The sequence below is a fragment of the Aedes albopictus genome, chromosome 1 (genome assembly GCF_035046485.1).
Source record: "Aedes albopictus strain Foshan chromosome 1, AalbF5, whole genome shotgun sequence".
Taxonomy (NCBI): domain Eukaryota; kingdom Metazoa; phylum Arthropoda; class Insecta; order Diptera; family Culicidae; genus Aedes; species Aedes albopictus.
The window spans coordinates 220,759,413-220,779,512 of record NC_085136.1 but is presented as its reverse complement, the minus strand read 5'-3'; the positions used below and the strand labels follow the sequence as shown (position 1 = coordinate 220,779,512).

Genomic DNA, 20,100 nt, shown 5'->3' with positions numbered 1-20,100 from the left:
CAATACTTCCGGAAGCCGAACTGGTTATCCGAGAGCTCAGAGTCATCTGGTTTCTCCGCATAGTCCATCAGTATCGATGAATGATCCGTTTTAACAGTTTTCAATCGGTGTACCGAAGGCAAATTGATCTGTTTGCCGATGGGGCGCCAGTTGGCTTCCCGGGTTTGGGTAGTAGAACCAATCTTTGCCTTTTCCACCTCTCCGGGAATTCGTCTTTGTCTAGGCACATCTGCATACAGTGTATCAAACAATTGTCCGTACAGCAATTTTTTGGTCAACATAATTGTTCATTCAATTGATCATAACTCTTTTATACATCAATCAAATACGCTGAAATTTTAATCAATCATGCACCATATATCAAAGCTCCATTGGTAAAATTTTGAGGGAGATCGAATAAGTTTTCTGAAAGTTGTAGAACTTTTAGTAAAACTTATAAAATTTTTGAACACATTTTTTAAACATTATATCTCAATATGTACTCATTGAAACTTTTTCATTTTTTTTTCTGCGATACAGCTTATACCTAAGGCTTTCATATGCAGCTTCGTTTGAGCTTTTATATTCACTACAAAAAATATGAAATATCTGTATATGTTCAGAGTGTCATTAGGAAATTTATCATATTTTGATCAATAAAAGTGCCAAGTGTTTTCAACGATTTTAAATTCGCTTAATGTAATATTTTTATACAGGACCTACTAAACTACATATGAAGAGTAGGTTCTATATATTTTTCGTTCAGTTAATGCACTTTTATTGGTGGAAAACGTTTGGCAGATTATATGTGCAAAATATGATAAATTTTTAAACATCGTCAACTACATAAGCACATTTTTCATATTTTTTGTAGTGAATAGAAATCCTCAAAAGTAGCTGCATATGGAAGTCTTGGGTATCAGCTGTTACACAAAAAAAAAATTGAAAAAGTTTCATTGGGTACATACTGAGATATAATGTTTTAAAAATGTGTTCAAAAATCTTATAAGTTTTTCTAAAAGTTCTACAACTTTCAGAAAACTTATTCGATCTCGCTCAAAATTTTACCAATGAAGTTATAATACATGATTCATGATTGGTCAAAATTTCAGCGGTTTTGAATAACGTATAAAAAAGTTATGACTATTTGAATGAAAAATTAGTTTGGCCAAAAAATTGCTGTACGGACAATTGTTTGATACACTGTAGCTATTCTGAGCTTGTCAGGACTATAGCTTCGATGGTCATCTTGATGGTTACTGTCGAGATACCGTGTGGACCCGGAGCCTTGTTCAACTTAAGCAACTTCGCTATTGCGAAGTTCATCACCGTCGTTCATCACCGGGGAGACCTCGCTTTGACCATGGTGTTGTATCGTGGCGCGGGAACAACGTTTTCACGATCTTCTGCAGCATCTCGAAAGAACATTCTGGGTGTGCTGACGCGCCCTTCGTTTTGGCCATGACTACTCTGTAGGCATCTCCCCAGGGGGTCGTGTTGGCTGCCTGGCAGACATTTTCGAAGCACGCCCGCTTACGCGCCCTAATCTCTTTATTCAGTGCTAGTTAGGCCACCCTGTAGGCCTCACTTCGTTCCATTCTACCCTCATCGGTGCGAGCTCTATACATCCCCCTTCCAGCTCTTAAATAAACTCTATACAACCCTAACTTGCACTGTCGTAACTTTTATACAGGGTGTTAGGTTCCTGAGTGCAAACTTTTTAAAGGGTGATAGAGGACCATAAATGGAGAAAAAAATTGTTCTACGCATATGGTCAAATCTCAACCGTTACGTGGTTATTGAACTTCCCATGTTAATGACTCTTATTGCCTTAACTGGCAATAACTTGAAAATGGTCAAACTTATCGAAGTTTTTTTACCCTTATTCGAAAGATTATTGAATTTTCTAACAAATGGCATCTTTGAATCGATTGGTTTAGTTAAATAACTAAGTTTTCTAGAGCAAAATAGCTAAAAATAGTGTATTTTTATTGGGGTTTGTCAATTATCTTTGAAACATGCGTAATAAATTGAAATTCTTTCTTTGGCAAAGTTGTGGCCCCTGTTACACTCTACAATTCGTTCTTTGACACCAAACTTCTAGCTGTTATCGTTTTGTTGCAATTTTGATTTAAATGTGCGGCACAATGCGCAAAAAAGTGCTTTCCATGACAGTTGCAAATTTATGATCTGAAATGCGATGTTAAAATCAAAATTGCAACAAAACGATAAGAGATAGAAGTTTGGTGCCAAAGAACGAATTGTAGAGTGTAACAGGGGCCACAACTTTGCCAAAGAAAGAATTTTATTACGCATGTTTCAAAGATAATTGACAAAACCCAATAAAAATACACTATTTTTAGCTATTTTGTTTTAAAAAACTTAGTTATTTAACTAAACCAATCGATTCAAAGATGCCATTTGTTAGAAAATTCAATAATCTTTCGAATAAGGGTAAAAAAACTTCGATAAGTTTGACCATTTTCAAGTTATTGCCAGTTAAGGCAATAAGAATCATTAACATGGGAAGTTCAATAACTACGTAACGGTTGAGATTTGACCATATGCGTAGAACAATTTTTTTCTCCATTTATGGTCCTCTATCACCTCTTAAAAAGTTTGCACTCAGGAACCTAACACCCTGTATAACATGTGTGTTGCTTGGGTGGTAGGCATAGCAACTATAATGTTGCCCTACTTCGACGTGGAAATTAACTTTTGAACTGGAAACAAACTAATCAGCTGTACAGATCACCGCTAGGTAAGCCTACCCAACAAACATTTTGGTTGTACAAGAGTGGAACAAACCTCTCTTAAGTAAACTTCAGCTTAAGAAACTGTTATTCAGCTAGTTATGTTTCTTGGGTAATTCGCCACCTAGATCCTGTTGTCGAAAAGAATGCGGTTGCGGTATGAGTCCGCCAGTTGAGCGATAACTCTACTTCTCTCAAAAACTGATTACGCTATTGTCGGTTGTTTTGTCCTCCAAGTATGCCTAAATGCCCAGGCGCACCAGTAGTATGACTCTCGTTCGCCGTAGAATTCGGGCATTACGCACTTTCCTCAGAATTCACTCCTGTTGGAGCCTTTGCATGTCCACGGCTTGTGGCCTTGCTCAATGCACTTCGTGTAGCTATGCCTGCTTCGACTCATAAATGCTGACCGGGCACACTGACCAGGTAACTCTGACCTTCCGTCTGCAGCCGCCTTAAAACCTGCCCTACGGGAGCATAACCGTGGCGATCTCAACTCGTCCAGGTTTTAACACTGAAGTCAACTCCTCCCTCAGGGATCTTACCTGCAGCTTCTAGCCTAGAACCTCTTGAGCTAGTACCTTGGGGGAGGTGCCTTTTTTCGCCGCCTACCTTTTCAGCACAAGCATCATTCCACTCGTTCTGATGCGCTGTTCGCTTTTCACTTCCGCTGAGATCCAATTTCCCCCTCTCATGGCCCTCAGCACCTCGGCGTATTACAGCGGCTTTGCCACGGTCTTAAACACTACGGGGGTTTCTTCTTCTCTGACCCTAACCCTGACCCCTCTGTTGCGTGTCCCTTAAACCTGCTTATCCTTCTCTGCTAATGCAGTAGTCGCCAGTGAACCTAGTGGTTATCAAAGTCAAGCAGGGAGGCCACCCGATGATGATTGGCACGGCCTCTTATAAGGGCTGATCTCAGAGCCCAGTACCCAGTTATTTGCCTGGACCGGATACAGATCGGGAGCGTACTTTAAGGCCTGCTCACAGTTCCACGGTACGTCAGGTGACACAGACAGTTTCAGGTCAATGTCACACGACCATACTAAAAGGATAGAATGTTGACGACATTGGCGTAGCTATCCTTATCTTTTTTTCACACTCACTCCCTTAACATGACAGAGTAGAGTGAAAGAGGGCGCACAGGCCCCATCTTCCATTCCGCTCTTTCTTGCGTTTATCAAGGAGAATGAGTGAGAAAAAAGAATGGTTGATAGTATTGGAATTGGCCGTTAGTGCTCGACATCGATTTTCGCGAAGTGATGTTGGCTTGAGTGACAGATTCAGCATAATGTTGTTTTTTTTCGTATTAAGGTGTTGACATGTTGATGCTCTAACATAATCTCGAGATAAACTTGAACTGTGGGGTGTGAATATAGTTTAGTGTTATTCCCCTTGCGTATCCATCCCCTAGCAAGCATAAGTGACAGCCAGTACCATGACGACGTTGTCAGTGTGAAACTGCCTCATAGGGCACTGCACGCCGCGGTTGCTAGGGAAAATTCTTTTAAGTCCTTGACGTTTCGTGGCCTTGTTGTTTACGATTTGGACTTAGAAAAATTTTGCTGGTTTTACTGAGGTGCACCCAGGTGGGCAGGGTGGCTTTGATTGAAATTATCAACGCGTGGTTCGTGGGTGGCGGAATGCGCGCGTTCGGGCTCCTACTTGCAAGATTATGAAACCTGACTTGACTACAGTTATGAAGTTCAGCAATTTGTAAGGCATGATTAGCTGATGTCAGGATGAATCATTGACCACATGGTCATCACTGGCCACTCCGGGAACTTCCGGGATGATCCGAAACAACCTGGAGAACCGGTGATAGGGGTCAATTACGTTTATTTAGCAAAACATGATGAAAAACACCACGGCTCTTTTTTTTATGATTTTTCGTCAATTCACTTGTGACTGCATAGCAATACTGGCCATGGTTCCCATGTGCCACTTCCGAAACTTCCGGGATGCCCTGAAGAACCGACATTAGAGGATAATCATATTCTAACAGAAAAATGTGTCATGCGACGGATCTTCCTTCATGAATTTTCATAGATATGTTTGAGGTTGTATCGATGCTAGACATGGCCCCCATTATTGGCCACTTCTGGAACATCCAGGTACCCGACGGAAACGACAACAAAAGCTAATTACGATCATACAACAAAACATGTAATGTGACCATCATGATTTTTAATTCCTATGTATGTGGTCGTATCAAAAGTGGCCACACTCTTGGTTGACCATTTCTGAAAATTTCTGGGGCGCCCTGAGGGAACCGATGGCCAGAATCAATTTGGTTCATTCAGCAACGGTTTCATCATGTTTTTCGAGAATATGCTTGTGGTTACTGCTAAAACTTAGAGAATGCCCTCAAGAGACTGATGGCATATTGAACAAACGCGTTCATATGACAAAATGTGGTGTGTAACGCATCTTGGCTAGGTCCAGAGAAATATCTGACAGGATAAAATAATGCCTGATGGAACTTCCGAAGGATTCCCTGGCGTAATTCCTAGAGGAATCCCTTTCAAAATGTTTGAAGGCATCCTCAACGGAATTTCTTGAGAAACGTCCATCTGGGAATTCCTCCGGGTTCTCCTCCTCCAATTCCTCCAGGAGTTTCTCTAAGAGTTCATCCTAAATTTTTTCCTTAAGTAAGTATGAGAGTTTCTTCCAAAACTTCTCCGGGAATTTCTTCTGTAATTCCGCACAAAGTCCTTCCTGGAACTCCTCTGGGAGTTTCTTCTTAAGTTCCTCTGGAATTCCCCCCGGCAGTCTCTTTTAAATTACACCAGGAGTTTCACGTAGAATTTCACTGTGAGTTGTCATAATTTCCCTCGAGAGTTTATGCTGAAATTCTTCCACAGGCAGTTTCTCATGAAATTCCTTCGGGAATTTTCCCAGGAATTCCTACGGAAGATGCTTGTAGAATTTCTTTAGTTCATTCTAGAATATCTCTGGAAGTTCCTTCTGAAATTCCTGTGAGAGTTCATGCTGGAATTTCTTCGGGAGTTCCTTCTTGAGTTTCTTAGGTTATTTTTTTGAAATTCCTTCAGGATTTCCTCGAGGAATTCCTGCGGGAGCTGCTCGTGGAATTTCTCCTAGAAAGTCAACTGAAGTTTCTCCTGAAATTCCCACGGGAGTTTGACCTGGAATTTCCGTAGAAGTTCCCCTGGGATTTCCTCCCAAAATTCCTATGGCGATTTCTCCTAGAATTCCTTCGGTAGTCCTTCCTGTAATACCTTCGAGAGTTCGTAAGAGTATTTCTTCAAATGTTCCACTGATTGTACGGATCCTGGTGGCCGCTCTAGCTACACCAAAGTTAAGGAACTTCTGGGAGATTCCCTGGTCTTGTTCCTGGAGAAATCCCTATCAAAAGTCGTTAAAAATAATTTGTGGCGCTGGTGATTTCTGACAGATGCTGTGCCAGTTATTGTTCCAGAAGCTCCACCATGTATCATTCCATGAGTTTCGTAAAGGATTGTGCGTAGTGTTTCACCAGGGATTTCAAAATGATAACCTAAGAAACTCAAGAAGGAACTCCCGAAGAAATTCCAGCATAAACTCTCGCAGGAATATCATGAGAAACTCCCTGTGAAATTCTAGGATGAACTCACGAAGTAGTTTCAGGAGGAACTACCGAAAGGATTTCCGCAGGAATTCTAGGAGTAACTATCTGATGATTTCCAGGAGGATCTGCCAGAAGGAATTCCTAGAGAAATTTCAGAAGGGACTCCTGGTAACATTTCATGAGGAACTCTCGAAGGAATTCCAGGAGGGTATTCAAGAGGAACATCCGAAGACATAATATAACGAACTCATAGAGGAATTCCAGGATCTTCGAGGAACTCTCATAGAGGTACCAGGAGGATACTCGTGGAGAGTATTCAAGTGGAGAATCCGAAGTAATACTATGACTTACTCCCGGAGGATTTCAGGATGAACTCTCGTAGGGGCTCCAGCGTGAACTCTCAGAGGAGGAGGAACTCCAGAAGGAATTTCAACAGGAAGTCCCACAGTTTTAGGAGAAACTCCTAGAGATATTCTAAGGCAAACCCCCCTAAGAAATAAGAGTAGAGTCCCCTGTGAAATTTAATGAGAAATTTCACGAGCAACTCCTGTGGGAATTTCAGAAGGTATTTCAAAGTGACCCTTCAGAGAAATTTCGGTAAGAAAGGAGGAATTTTTGAGGAATTCTCAGATTAACTCCAGAGATACTCCTAGAAGGATTCCAGAAGGAATTCCAGAAACAACTTTATGAGAAATTGCAGGACGAACTTCCAGAGGAACTTCCGGAAGATTTCCTGAAGGAACTCCCGGATGTTTTTCAAGAGGAACATCCGAGCAATTCTGTGATAAACTCCTGAAGCATTTTTGGGATCCAGGAAGTTCCATGAGGAATTTCAAGAGGAATTCTAGGAGGAAACTCCCGGATGGTACTCTGAAGGAATACTATGGCGAACTCACAGATAAATTCTAGGTCGAACTACCGTTGGAGTTTCCGCGTGAACTTCAGAGTGAACTCCCGGAAGAATTCCAGGATGAACTCTCGGAGGAATTTCAGAAGGAACTTCCAGAGATATTCTAGAATGAACTAAAGAAATTCTACAAGCATCTTCCGTAGGAATTCCTGGGAAAATTCCCGAAGGAATTTCATGAGAAACTGCCTGTGGAAGAATTTCAGCATAAACTCTCGAGGGAAATTATGACAACTCACAGTGAAATTCTACGTGAAACTCCTGGTGTAATTTAAAAGGGACTGCCGGGGGGAATTCCAGAGGAACTTAAGAAGAAACTCCCAGAGGAGTCCCAGGAAGGACTTTGTGCGGAATTACAGAAGAAATTCCCGGAGAAGTTTTGGAAGAAACTCTCATACTTACTTAAGGAAAAAATTTAGGATGAACTCTTAGAGAAACTCCTGGAGGAATTGGAGGAGGAGAACCCGGAGGAATTCCCAGATGGACGTTTCTCAAGAAATTCCGTTGAGGATGCCTTCAAACATTTTGAAAGGGATTCCTCCAGGAATTACGCCAGGGAATCCTTCGGAAGTTCCATCAGGCATTATTTTATCCTGTCAGATATTTCTCTGGACCTAGCCAAGATGCGTTACACACCACATTTTGTCATATGAACGCGTTTGTTCAATATGCCATCAGTCTCTTGAGGGCATTCTCTAAGTTTTAGCAGTAACCACAAGCATATTCTCGAAAAACATGATGAAACCGTTGCTGAATGAACCAAATTGATTCTGGCCATCGGTTCCCTCAGGGCGCCCCAGAAATTTTCAGAAATGGTCAACCAAGAGTGTGGCCACTTTTGATACGACCACATACATAGGAATTAAAAATCATGATGGTCACATTACATGTTTTGTTGTATGATCGTAATTAGCTTTTGTTGTCGTTTCCGTCGGGTACCTGGATGTTCCAGAAGTGGCCAATAATGGGGGCCATGTCTAGCATCGATACAACCTCAAACATATCTATGAAAATTCATGAAGGAAGATCCGTCGCATGACACATTTTTCTGTTAGAATATGATTATCCTCTAATGTCGGTTCTTCAGGGCATCCCGGAAGTTTCGGAAGTGGCACATGGGAACCATGGCCAGTATTGCTATGCAGTCACAAGTGAATTGACGAAAAATCATAAAAAAAAGAGCCGTGGTGTTTTTCATCATGTTTTGCTAAATAAACGTAATTGACCCCTATCACCGGTTCTCCAGGTTGTTTCGGATCATCCCGGAAGTTCCCGGAGTGGCCAGTGATGACCATGTGGTCAATGATTCATCCTGACATCAGCTAATCATGCCTTACAAATTGCTGAACTTCATAACTGTAGTCAAGTCAGGTTTCATAATCTTGCAAGTAGGAGCCCGAACGCGCGCATTCCGCCACCCACGAACCACGCGTTGATAATTTCAATCAAAGCCACCCTGCCCACCTGGGTGCACCTCAGTAAAACCAGCAAAAGTTTTCTAAGTCCAAATCGTAAACAACAAGGCCACGAAACGTCAAGGACTTAAAAGAATTTTCCCTAGCAACCGCGGCGTGCAGTGCCCTATTGAGGAGAGGAGCTTTGGCGGAGCAAGTCGCCTGCTAGGATAGGATGCGTCACGTAGTCAGCCGATTTGAGACCATTTTGCTGTCAAACGGAGACTAGTCGCCGATTGGTTGAAAGCAAGTTATGCTATTCCAGGTGCAATTAATAATTTACGGTGCAAAATATGAATCCAAAATTTCAATCGTTTGAAAGATTTAGAATAAAGAAAAACGGCAGCACTAGATTTCCATCGTCGACGAAATCGAACGAAAAAATAACAAGGCAGGCGAATTTCTGTTGTCACATCCTATCCTAGGTCGCCTGCATCGCGAGGTCCCGTATCATGCCAAGTGATTCCACTGTAGTTTGCTAAGATGGCGTGAAACGGATTGATCCGGTGAGTTACGCAATAATAATAGTAACAAGGGCAAAACTACTTATAATTTATCAGATAATAATGATTGATAACAGCATCCTGATAAGATTGTAATTGTTCAACGATGTGAAGATTGTGTAACTGATTGGAACAAGAACAACCCGTTCCATTTCCATTTCAGCAAACTAAAGTAGAATCACTTGGAATGATACGGGACTTCGCGATGCAGGCGACTTGCTCCGCCAAAACTTCACTCCTCAATGAGGTATCATCACATTTCCCACCTCGTCATGATGCTTTCTGTCATCGAAGCTTGCTAGGGGATGGACACCCAAGGAGAATGTCACTTATCTTTGTTCCTTGGACATTAAAGATTTAACGATTTTTCGATCAAGTCTTATTTTCATGAGCATATTTAAGTAAATGTCTTGTCTTGAAATAATTACATACGTGTATAATCAAATGATTAAAAAAATGCATTCAACTAACCAAACCATTTATCCATTTATGTTACAGAGTACTTGTCACCTGGCCATGGACGCGTGCCGGTCAGATTCGTCGTGCTATCCGGCCTTCAAGACGGTCATGATGCACTGTGATCTGCATCGGTGCAATCGAAACGCCTGCATGAACTCGCTGCAAAGTTTCTACAAAGGCATCCACGACGACCTCAGTCTGGACATTGCGTTCTGTTTGTGCAGGTTTGTTGAATGTCATCATTGGTTTGAGCGAAATGATGCTGACGATTTTTTTTTCAACTTCCAGGAAAACTCCAAACCGTCACGACAGCTGCATGATTGCACAGGAAAAGCTGCATCCTGCTTGTGCCCAGAGACCACCGGAGAACCTAAGTGCACAGGAGTCGTCGAATGGAGCTTTGTTCAGTCCGCCACCGTCCTGCCACGCGGTTGCCGAAATGTGCCGACAGGAAGATGACTGCCGTTCACGGCTGGAGGTGTTCGAGCAATCCTGCGCCGTAGACAGCGTAACGAAAAAGTGTGCTGGAAAGACCAGTGCTTGCAGGCAAGCCATGCTGGGTATTCTGGGAACACCGCTTCGGACGAACTGTGCCTGCCAGGGTTCGGAAGTGCAGCAGCTGTACGACTGTCTCGGTTGGCAGCGATTACTCTGGTTAAATCCTTGTGTCGGTAAGTCTTCTGAATGACTTTGTTTTGGCCTTCTAACCATTTGACCATTTTTTGCAGTTGAGTCCCAAAAAGATTTCCACCTGAAACGTCTAGCTGAGCTAGGTTTGTTAACCACGACTACGACACCTACCACAACGACAATGCGCACAACTCGTACTACGCAAGCCCCAACTCCACCACCAACGAAACCGAAACCAGTCGTGAGTATAACTACATAGATCTAAATCGACGCTTATAACTGAGAATCCTTTTTACCAACAGTACCGTCCGAAGCCAACCGTAGCCCAACCAATCGAGACAAACTACATCGAAACTCCTGATACCCGCCCGGAAACCCTGGTACACAAAGGCAATGAGTTGATCGTTCGAACCGACCTGGACCTTCATCCCACAGAGCTCGAACCCCGGGGCAAAAGCGTTCATTCCTTCCCGGAAGTCGATCATCAAGAAGAGGATCATGAGGAAGAAGACCATTATAGGCATACGAATGGCAACAATAGGATACCCCATCAGCGACCCGACGAACAGGTGCTGCAGATGCTGACGACGGAAGCTGAAATTGAAACACTTCCTCCGACAACCACTACGACGACAACTACAGAGCCAACGACTACGCCGGTGCCGATTCGTGAGTTTCCATACTTTTATCTAGAATAAGAGAGTTGTATTATAACTGGGTTCTTTTCTCCTTAGGGTATTGCGTTGTTCAACGATCGCAACAGTCCGACCAGCACATAGCGGAAGGAAAGAGTCGAAGGGTAAGTTCCGCAAATCTTCCATGCATCGACGAATCTTACAACGCTAATTCTCTCAATCTTCCAAACAGCTCTACATGCTGGACGATGCCGAGTGCAGTGAGCTATGCACCTGCGGGGCTGGAGAAACACTTTCGCTTTCATGTCACGCACTCTGTGTACCCCTGGCACCGTGTCGGACGTCGCTGGCATACTACAGTCACGCTGCGCCAGCCTACCAAGCCTATCGGGGGCGATGCCTGTGCTATTCGGGCAGGTTCATCTGTATGCGACCACCACCTGGAGAGTATTCGCTACCAGGTACATCCCAATCATTCAACAATCAGTCCCCGTTCCTAACCATCTTTTCTCCGAATCGTTCCAGGTGGCATTTTTCTGTTATTAGGTTATAGTTCTACCGACGAAGCACTGTTAAGACCGCACACTAATCTAGGAGTTCAGGACGCTGTTCGAGCGCTGCAGCAGTATGTGCAGCAGCACATCAACAATGAGGTGAACGGACTTCATCCGCTTCGAGTATTGACGGTTCAGAGTTATTAATTTGCATTTTGGATGTTTTCCGGTTTCTTTTGCAGACCTCTTGTATATTGACATTATTCAACATCACCGAAGAGAACATCATCCTATCGATAAGACTACCCCCAGACTCCAAACTTTCCAATATGGAGCTACTTAGGCTAGAGAAGGTAAGTTGTAGGATACACCACTCGAAGGCACTTTTTTAGTAGATTTAGCTAAATATGCCAAATTTCTTTTTTAAACTTGGCGTTTAAGATATTATTAAAAACATAGATCTGCGGACACCTCTTAAAGAAATTCACAGGAAAATCACTAGAAAAATCCGTAGAGGATTCTCTGTGGAAGCACCCATAGAGAAACCTCTGGAAATCCCAGGAGGAATCAATGAAGAAATCCGTGGTGCAGTTCCTGGTGAAATTTCTGAAAGAATTACCAAGGAATCACAGAGCGAAACCCTACAGAAGTTCATGGAAAATTTTGGTAAAACATCTAGAACAGTTTCCGGATAAATCACTTGAGTAATTTCTGAAGGGATCGTTATTGAAATCTCCGGTATAGGGAATCGCGCCACTTGGGCGGTGGCTTCTATATTCGTCTGTTTTCCACTATAACTCAGTCAAATTTGAACCAATTGACACAACTTTTGGAATGTGCTGAGATAGGTATAGTATATACCCGTGTACAACATTTCAAGTCAATTTGTTCAAAATTGACTGAGTTATAGTGGAAAACAGACAAATATAGAAGCCACCGCCCAAGTGGCGCGATACCCTACCAGAAACTTTTGGAGGCATCCCTTGCATAATTTTTGATAAAACCCCTGGAGTAATCCTTCTAAAAACTGATAAAATCATTGTATACGGATTCAAGACGAAACTTCTAGATAAATCCACGGAGAAAGTCCTAGAAAAAGTTCTAGGAGATTAATTGGAAAAAATTCTGCTGAAATATCGTCCGTCACAAATGGCTTAAGTAATTCTAGAACTAATTCCAGAAGAATTCCCAGCAAGAATTTCTAAAGAATAATCTACCTACAGGGATTCCGGAAGAAATCACTAGAGAAATTCATGTAGTATTACACAAGAGATATTCCAGTAGAAATTCTAAAGGTAAATCCTAGAGGAACACCAAGAGTAACTCTCAGAGTTCACTGGTTGAGGCACTGTGGCGTCTCAACATTTGGTCCCGAGTCAACGGAGAGTTTTTGATACCCTAGGCCTTGCGAGACACTATCTCGCCAGGGTTACGAGAACTACCCGCTTGAGGCACTGCGGTGCCTCCACATGTGTTCCATCCAGAACCGTAGCGTGAGAATCTCAAAGTCTTAACTGATGCTAGGGTTATTGCCAATTAAAAATTGAGTAGTTGCCTGTCTTTCGATCAAATGTCCGTTCGACCAAATGTACTTTCGACCAAACGTCATTCGATCAAAGGCCATTCGAGCAAACGCCATTCGACCAAATGTCTTTCGACCAAATGTCAAATTCTCTTTCAAAGGATCTCAATTCTTTCTCTATTCGAAGCTTTGTCCTTTTGACCTTTTTTCCCTTCGACGTTTTGTTCTTTCGGCGTTTTGTCCTTTCGACATTTTTGAGTGGCTAACATTAGCAAATTGAGAACATATATATTATACTACTGTAGAATGCGTCATGAAGTAACGCTTTGCACAAAGTCGATATACACGGGTGACATTTTCGATATTCAAAAAAATCATAGCAAAAGTATATTGTAATCCAGCATCTTTAGTTTCTCTTACAACAGCGTTGCAACTGTTAAACCATTGTTACGTCGCAGCTAAAGGGCCATTGACCCGGGTGATTTCTGGTAAAAGTCTAAGAAGTGCACAGTTTTGGCATTCGACGTTTTGTCTTTCGGCGTTTTGTCGCCCGTTCCGTACCTCTGGAGGGATGCCGGCCCACAGGCCCCGGTTTACCATCGAAGCGTTCTGTTCTGCTTGTTACGAGAAAACCAGCCGAGAAATCCTACCAATCAAAGGACGATCGGTATCAAGAGTGACGAGTGAAATATCACACAGAAAATTTTTCGCCGATTTCCGAGGCTACCAGCCGCCCAGCAGAAATGTTTCCCTTGGCCAAAAAAGGGCTTGTCGACCAACCTTCGAGGTTTGTTATACTCAGGGATTCCATTTTTGAGCATCCACACAGATTTTGTTTTATATGAAATACAGATTTTTGGGCAAGATGGGCTATTTTAGTTTTGTATGCGATACAGATTTTTGAAATTAGTGATACAGATTTTTCCGAAAAATCACCTGGCATCCCTGGCTCATCCACCTCCGTGAACAGGTCACACTGAAGATCTTAGAATACAGTGGAGGCGGACCGCGATCCACTGAAGGTGAGAGCGCCATTTCCATTCGGGCATACGAGAAGAAGGTAGAAGTTATACTACCAGGTGTACGGCAGCCTTCACCAGGAGATCTAGGACCGCATCCCGGAATAAGAATTCGAGTAGCAGGATGAGCTGCAGATGGGCTGCTAAGGATAGAGCAGCTATCCGTGAGCTTGGCTGGTTGCGACGACCGTCGACAATGTGGAATCCGCTAAAAAAAGGGTATCTACAACTCGTCTAGTCAAGAGACACCGGCAACTTCTGAGACATCCAACGACCAACCAAACATTCAGTTTATAAGGAACTCGGTAGTTTATCTTGTACGAGGAAACCGCGAACGAGATACGAGGCAAACCATGCAGTGAAGATCGGCAACACAAGGGATAGAAACGGGCTTCCCTTCATGCAGAGCTCATACCCACGAAGCTACTCAGCTGGTCCTGTGTGTAGCTGTCGAGTGGCACTCCAATCAGCCAAGATCGCATTAAATTGTCCATTCTACGATATCCGTTGTCCATCTCGAATCCACTGGTAAGGGTCATTCCAAGCCGACTAGTTTCGAGCAGCTACGTCAAGTGGGAACTAGCCCCGCTCTGTGACAGTGGCAGCCTTGAAGTACCCAGAGCCACCTCTGGAGAAGCTCTCTGGCATGTCCATCGTGAAACAGCCCGTTCACACTGCGACATTCGACATAGGATCCACCTTAACCCCGATAATCCAGACTAGGCCATCTGTTATAGAGCTAATGAATTACGCTACACGCATTACCGAGTCCATGACAAGCATGAGGGAATCAGAGGCCGGTCAGGCGAAGCTATCTGATTTATCCTGTGTCCAGTCTACTCAGTATTCACACTGTGATATCCGCACCGAAGCACAGTGATGCGGCTCTATACAAAAGGTGGCAAAAAGTCTTAACATGAATGATATTCGTTCAAAGCTTATAAAAACTTTATTATTTATTAGAATACGTTAACTAGAAATCATGTCGACTTCCTATGGGCCACATTGGCCACTTTCAGGACCGTTCCGGAATCCTGGTTCCCCTGGATAAGTGGACAATTTGAGAATCTTCGAATGAGGGTATTCTGCTTAGAGGGTTCGAAAAGTCGGTACAATTTAAGAATATTTTTACTCTCCAACCCCCTTTTGGGTTAGAACATTTCTATTGTACTATTCGCTTCTCACTCAAAAAAAAATCTGTTTTCTCCATTGGTTCCTTTTGACCAATGGAGAAACAGATTTTTGTTTTTGAGTGAGAAGCGAATAGTACAATAGAAATCTTCATTTCGCCGAACCGGTTCATTTTTGAACGGATAAAAATATTTTATAATTCCGATTAGGCATCGTTATTTTTTTATAATATATTTTCATGAGAAATAAAACATATGAATAAAATGTGTGATTGTGTGAATCGGTTTGCTCAACCGGTTCACTTTTAAACCGCTAAAATCAAGAATTTCGTCCAACTGGTATTATGCTGATGTTCTATATATTATGATGATAAACGAGTGGAGAATACATTGTTTGTTGAACCGGTTTGTTTAAACCGATATATTTTTAATTCGGTAAAATAATTACATTATATCTCTTGAGGATGGTTGTTAAATAATTATTTCTTATGGCTAACCTTCCACAAAAAATAAAATAAGTAATTTGGAAAACCGGTTCATTTTCGAACCGCTAAAATAAAGAAATTCATCCCACTAGTAAATGGATGCCCATTCGACAAAAAAAAAGATAATTTTGAGAGCCGATTTTTAAAAACAATAATTTATGAACCGGTTAATTAATTTTGCTGTCCAGCTTGATAATTGTTAATTAATAATTTATTTTAATAAACGATTAAACATAGGACCAAAATGAGTGATAAGGAAAGCCGGTTCACTAATCCGATAAACTGTTGAAAAGATTAAAAAAGTTCCGCCTGTGCAGTGTCAATGTAAAAGACATAATTATTTTTAAAGAGATCTGTCATTCTTTAAAAATAATTATGAAACTAAATGATTTTGCAAACTGGCTAAAACCAACCTAGTTATGAACCGGTTAAAATAAAACATTGTTCAGTTTGAGAAACGTTGAAGTTCTCCTATATGAGGTCCTCCTAATTGATTAGAAGAACCGGTTCGTTTAATCGTTACACTTTTGAACCAACTAAACCAATTTCGTACCAGTACTTATTTATTTAATTCTTTATTTTTTCCAAAAAATACTAAAATTCATAAACACAAAAAATGTTGAATCAATACTAAGAACAATATTGTAAAGAAATATTTTTCGAATAGCTACCGGTAAAATAAGCCAGAGCATTGTGTTATTGGTTAATGTTTGACGAAAATTAGGATCTATCTGAATTAGGCAAAATATCCGGTAGAAAAACAAAAGCATGTAATTACTCATTTAGGACAAAAAAAAAGTTTACCATAAGTATGTAATGCAAACGATTGCAAAACCTGAATTATTTAACATGGGTTAATAAGTTCAAGTATGTTGTCTCTTTTTCATTTAAGATGTGTGGGTTAAAACAACTTCCTTCTATTAATTGTCGTAACGTCCCAGCTAGAACAAAATCTGCTCATCAGCTTCTATTAAAGTTCTTTAAAGACATCCGTAGTTATTTACTGAAAAATTGTCTATGCCAATTTACCTTTTTTGACGTTTGACACATTCCACGCGTTACGTTTTGCGCGAATATCAAACTTTTGCTTCCAATAACAGTTATGCTGATGAATTCATGCCACCAAACATATCAATATTAGGGTGCTTTCTAATTCGAAATTGGTCCTTTTTATTTCGAGAAAATTAAGGAACAGGGCGCAAAGAGACACCATCGCAATTGAAATTTTAAATACGAAAATATTCTGGAACGGTCATAAATCGAACACAGACATCGTCAACGTACTCTTGCTGAATACCTGCGCGCATAATAGCTATTTATGTCTTGTCTTAAAATACTTTTCACACATAAAAATGTTAACATTCTACAACAAACATCGGCTCTGTTGCACACTATGGTAGCTGAGCCGATACAAATGAAAAGATACTTCTTCAATGTAGAGTTTGAGAAAATATTGGAAATAATTTAGATATAAAAATGTTTTCCCATTGACCTCTTGTCTATGTATGAGTTGCTTGCATGGCTCCGTAAAGCTTCATGACGACTGAGACTTGAAAATAAAAAGTTGAATGATAAAAAGATAAGAAATGGAAGCAATACAATCGTAATAATTTGAAGATATACATGTATCTTCTTTTATTCGTATAAGTAAAGCAATACGCTAACTATAAGCAGGAGGTCAAAAGTCATTCAAAAAAAGGGCTTTCTAGTTGTTTCTTTGCCAAAAACATATGTTGCGCAAGTTTGCGAAAAATAACCCCTAGGTTTTCTGAAAGCTGACAAAAAAATCTTCAAAATGAATATTGCGTCAAATGTGTACAAATGTGTGCTCATATTTGAAAACTTAGAGGAAGTTTGTTTTTCTATACATTTTATATGGGAGCCTAAATTTCAAGCATGATGGACACCCACTTTAAAGTTCTGGAAAAATAAACAACGTTCAATTAGACTATTCAGATGTCGAGAAAAAATAAAAAAATACATTTAAATCAAAATACATAAGTTGATTTTTCGACTTTTTGCCGCCCTCGCATTATGATGTCAATATTGCGTAACTCACTGGATCAACCCGTTCCCAGCCATCTTGGCAAACTACAATCACTTGGCGTAATACGTAACCACACGATGAAGTACCATCTACGGCAGAGTGCAGATGGAAGACGGGAATTGGAGAAGGCGATTGAACCACTAATTGCATTAGCTGCTGAGAAAATCAACCATCGAACGCACCGCGAAAATCGGGAAGCTACGGTGGGCGGGTCACGTCATAAGGATGTCGGATAGCAACCCGACTAAAATGGTTCTCGAGAGTTATCCGACCGGCACAAGAAGACGAGGTGCGCTGCGAGCTAGGTGGGTCGATCAAGTAGAGGACGATCTGCGGACCCTTCGCAGAGTGCGGAGCTGGAGACACACAGCCATAGACCGAGTAGAAAAGAGACGACTCCTAAGTACAGCAGAGGGAGGCAGTGGTCATAATCGCATTCAGGCTGAGCGTAGATTGCGTTCTTGTCATTATCACTGCTTCCAGGGTGAGAGCTATGCACGTTGCTGAAGTTGAAGAATCAGTTAATCCTCAACCTGCCACATTCTTTCGTCTATCGGCCACCAGCTGATTATCTCTGAACGATAGCAACATGGATCCTGTTAAACACAACTCCTGCAGCGCTACGATTCCGAATCCGCAGACCTTCAGTAGACCAGCGAGTATGCGGGTGCTCCCAATGAAGTTGAGAGTTCGGCAGTTCCACGTACCGAGTTTTCAATCACAAGTCCTTTGGGTTCGCTTGGGTCGTAAATAACCGTTGGTCTCGGTTCCTATTATGTATTATGTTGCAGATTTTTTTACGGCTGGCTCACACGGCCAGACACCAACTAGCTACTTTCCGGAGGATCATAGTGCACAATTGAGTTTAGAGTTTTTCCCTGGCACTCGGACGTCGATTAGCCGCAACAGACGCTACCATGAACTGCTCCTCCTGGAGAACAGCCGCTCAGGTTGTCAAAAGTAAACCTTGCCTTCCCTGTCAGTCTACGACCGAAATATGGCACACATTTCTCAAATGGAGGAGAACGTGCCTCTGGAATCGACCTACTGAACTCCTTTTGTTTACACTCGCCGGGTAGTGATGCCAGATTATCCCACAGGTCTTACAAAAGGACTGAACCACGTTGCTACACGCTGAAAAATCCGTTCCAATATATGTAAACAAAATATCACGTAAAGCAGAACCTCAAACATACTCCAATTCGTGATTTTGTTCATGTTAATGCGATTCATTGATCCCGTTGTCATAAGCATAATCCCAAATCCTAGAACACAATTCACGGCTGCTCTATTCCACAGCTCATTTCGTAACGCTTTCAAAAACTGGGAACACAAATCACGATAGCGAGATCCCGCACAACGATAAACGTGATTTTGTACCTGACATCGAGAACACAAATCATGCGCGCTGTCAAAATAATCGATGTGCGCAGTGCAACAGAGTAAAAAAAGCAAAATCGGTTCGTCCTGTATATAGTGCTGAGAAGTGATTTAAATTAAGTATTTTTGCTCATAATTAAACAATTCTGAGCAAGTCCGGCTTTGACCCACTGGTGGTCTGCTGTAGCGAGCAACGATGCGTCCGGTGCGTCCGACGGCCAACCGAAGAAAGAGGAAAAGTCATGGCCAACCTTGTTCTGGTTGACAACGCGCTGACAGCAGGGCGTTAGGCGTTACTTGGAAAAAGGCTGTTTTCGGTTCGTTAGTAGATTGGGGGCAACACTCTAAAATACGCTAAAGACATGTTGCTTATTATACATTGCACTCCACACATCCTCCTCCTCCTCTCTAAAAAAAAATAAGACAAAGATCCTTGTTTTCGGTCACAAAACCAACGAGCTGCAACTGTCATTTCATGACAGCTGAATTTGGGCTACACTTGACGTTATTTTTTCTCTTCTCGCGAATCTCGCCTCAGCTTCGATCTAAACTTAATAAACTCACAATAACAGTCTAACTGGAAGATTATATAGTCTGAGCCACTTTTATCGACTTCAGATGATATCTATTTCTGGAGTCTTTCAACTTTACTATGTATTATCAGACTGCTATCTAGCCGTTACAAACTACTTTTGGGTGTAGATCAGCAATCTTTAACAGGCGATGAGTACTCCCGTGTCACCGATTTACGGGTTATTTACACTACATCCGGTCAGGAACTGGACGAAGTTTACAGTACAGAGAAAACCTGATCGTGGTTGGGATTTGAGCTGCATCACGCTCTGCTGAACAGAGACACCTTTGAACGTCCACGTCTCGTTCTAGAGTTTATATATAAACGCATGTTGCAACCTATCATTAACAGGCACGGATCCAACATATTAACATGTGGCTATGAGCATTCTTAAACGAGTAACACGAGCTGCTCTAAGCCTACCTTTAGAGCAAGTTGAAGGGCAAAAGCTGTCTTCCCCTTGCAATTAATCGAGTTTTATCTGTTGATCGCTCTATAATCTACTCGGAGAATAAACAAATCAGTTCTTGCTACACTGTTTTTCTTAAAACCAATCTGTAA

At 41.8% G+C, this 20,100-nt stretch overlaps 1 protein-coding gene across 5 annotated transcripts in view; it reads left to right on the top strand.

Annotated features, from left to right (window-relative positions):
• LOC109400030 (uncharacterized) overlaps nucleotides 1–20,100 on the top strand; it is a 1,200,131-nt gene that overhangs the window by 1,160,738 nt on the left and 19,293 nt on the right. For all 5 annotated transcript variants that reach the window (XM_062846297.1, XM_062846295.1, XM_062846296.1 and 2 more), the window contains 8 exons: nucleotides 9,663–9,847; nucleotides 9,912–10,294; nucleotides 10,352–10,494; nucleotides 10,556–10,922; nucleotides 10,988–11,052; nucleotides 11,121–11,349; nucleotides 11,414–11,541; nucleotides 11,625–11,735. In XM_062846297.1, coding sequence (XP_062702281.1) covers nucleotides 9,663–9,847; nucleotides 9,912–10,294; nucleotides 10,352–10,494; nucleotides 10,556–10,922; nucleotides 10,988–11,052; nucleotides 11,121–11,349; nucleotides 11,414–11,541; nucleotides 11,625–11,735 — 1,611 coding nt within the window. The remainder of the gene's footprint in view (nucleotides 1–9,662; nucleotides 9,848–9,911; nucleotides 10,295–10,351; nucleotides 10,495–10,555; nucleotides 10,923–10,987; nucleotides 11,053–11,120; nucleotides 11,350–11,413; nucleotides 11,542–11,624; nucleotides 11,736–20,100) is intronic.